Genomic DNA, 1,177 nt, shown 5'->3' on the forward strand with positions numbered 1-1,177 from the left:
ACGTGTGCTCTCCGTATGTTATTCTTTTTTTTATTAATCGTATATACTTCATATGTAGAATTATAAAACTCTCGTTTTTCCATAGTTTAGATGATATTCAAGATAATTCTATAATGCGAGAAGGTTATCCCGTAACCCATTCTATTTATGGACTTGGTAACACAATAAACGCTGCAAATTACGTGCAATTTGTTGCTTTTGAAAAACTTGCTAACTTACATCCCGCGGTAAGTAATTGTATTGTACTTAGAACAAAACCGTTTGACAAATTAATTCTTTTCGAATAAAAATACTACATTTAATCATAATAAATGCTATCTAAAGCTCAATAAAATCGAATCAGTATATTATCAGTATATATATTTTTGTTAAATAAAACGTAAATTAAGTTATGTATTTTTATGTCTTAACAGGCAACTAAAATCTTTATTGAAGAAATGCTGGAATGTTATAGAACTCAAGGAATGGAAATATATTTGACGAATAATTTCATTTGTCCAACTGAAAAAGATTACAAGATTATGGCAACAAGAAGTAAGAATTAGTAAATGTTTATGCTTTTGCAAATTTCTGCTGTATACATATAAGAAATATCGAAAGTTAAGTTACACGTATATAAAATATTAACTTCAATTGATTTTATAGAAAGTAGTTGGACGGTCAAGTTGGCAGTAAGATTAATGAAACTATTTTCTACTTATGAAGGAGACATTTCATCGCTAATAAGTGCTTTCGGAATGTACTATCAAATACGTAATGATTATTGCAACTTCTTTCATAAAAACGTAAGAAATAATATTTATTTAATTTAACTAAATAAAATTGATTTAATTAATTATAATGTTATTACAGGATAACGGTAAAAGTTATTGCGACGATTTAACCGAGGGAAAATTCAGTTTGCCTATTATTCATGCAATTAACAGTAATCCTGATGATACACAAATAATAAGTATCCTTTACTAAATATTGTATTTGTCATAAAATATCGAACACAATCAAATTGCAATGAATTAATTATTACATATACGATTACGTTCAAAATTTTTATAATTTACAAAATTTAAATATCCTTAATAAAATGTCGAAAGATATTCTAAAACAACATACAACGGATATCGAGATGAAACGCCATTGTGTTAAACTATTAGATAGTTTCGGATCGTTGAAGTACACG

General features: G+C 26.8%; 1 protein-coding gene across 1 annotated transcript; it reads left to right on the plus strand.

Annotated features, from left to right (window-relative positions):
• Nucleotides 1-20: 20 nt before the first annotated feature.
• Nucleotides 21-1,174, plus strand: LOC105461678 (geranylgeranyl pyrophosphate synthase-like; the record flags this gene model as incomplete). Its single annotated transcript, XM_011708185.1, has 5 exons — nt 21-227; nt 414-534; nt 646-785; nt 853-952; nt 1,092-1,174. Coding segments are annotated over 5 exons (651 nt in total), but the record flags the coding sequence as incomplete, so codon positions are not given.
• Nucleotides 1,175-1,177: the final 3 nt, after the last annotated feature.

Source organism: Wasmannia auropunctata, unplaced genomic scaffold, assembly GCF_000956235.1.
Source record: "Wasmannia auropunctata unplaced genomic scaffold, wasmannia.A_1.0 LD281021.1, whole genome shotgun sequence".
Classification (NCBI taxonomy): domain Eukaryota; kingdom Metazoa; phylum Arthropoda; class Insecta; order Hymenoptera; family Formicidae; genus Wasmannia; species Wasmannia auropunctata.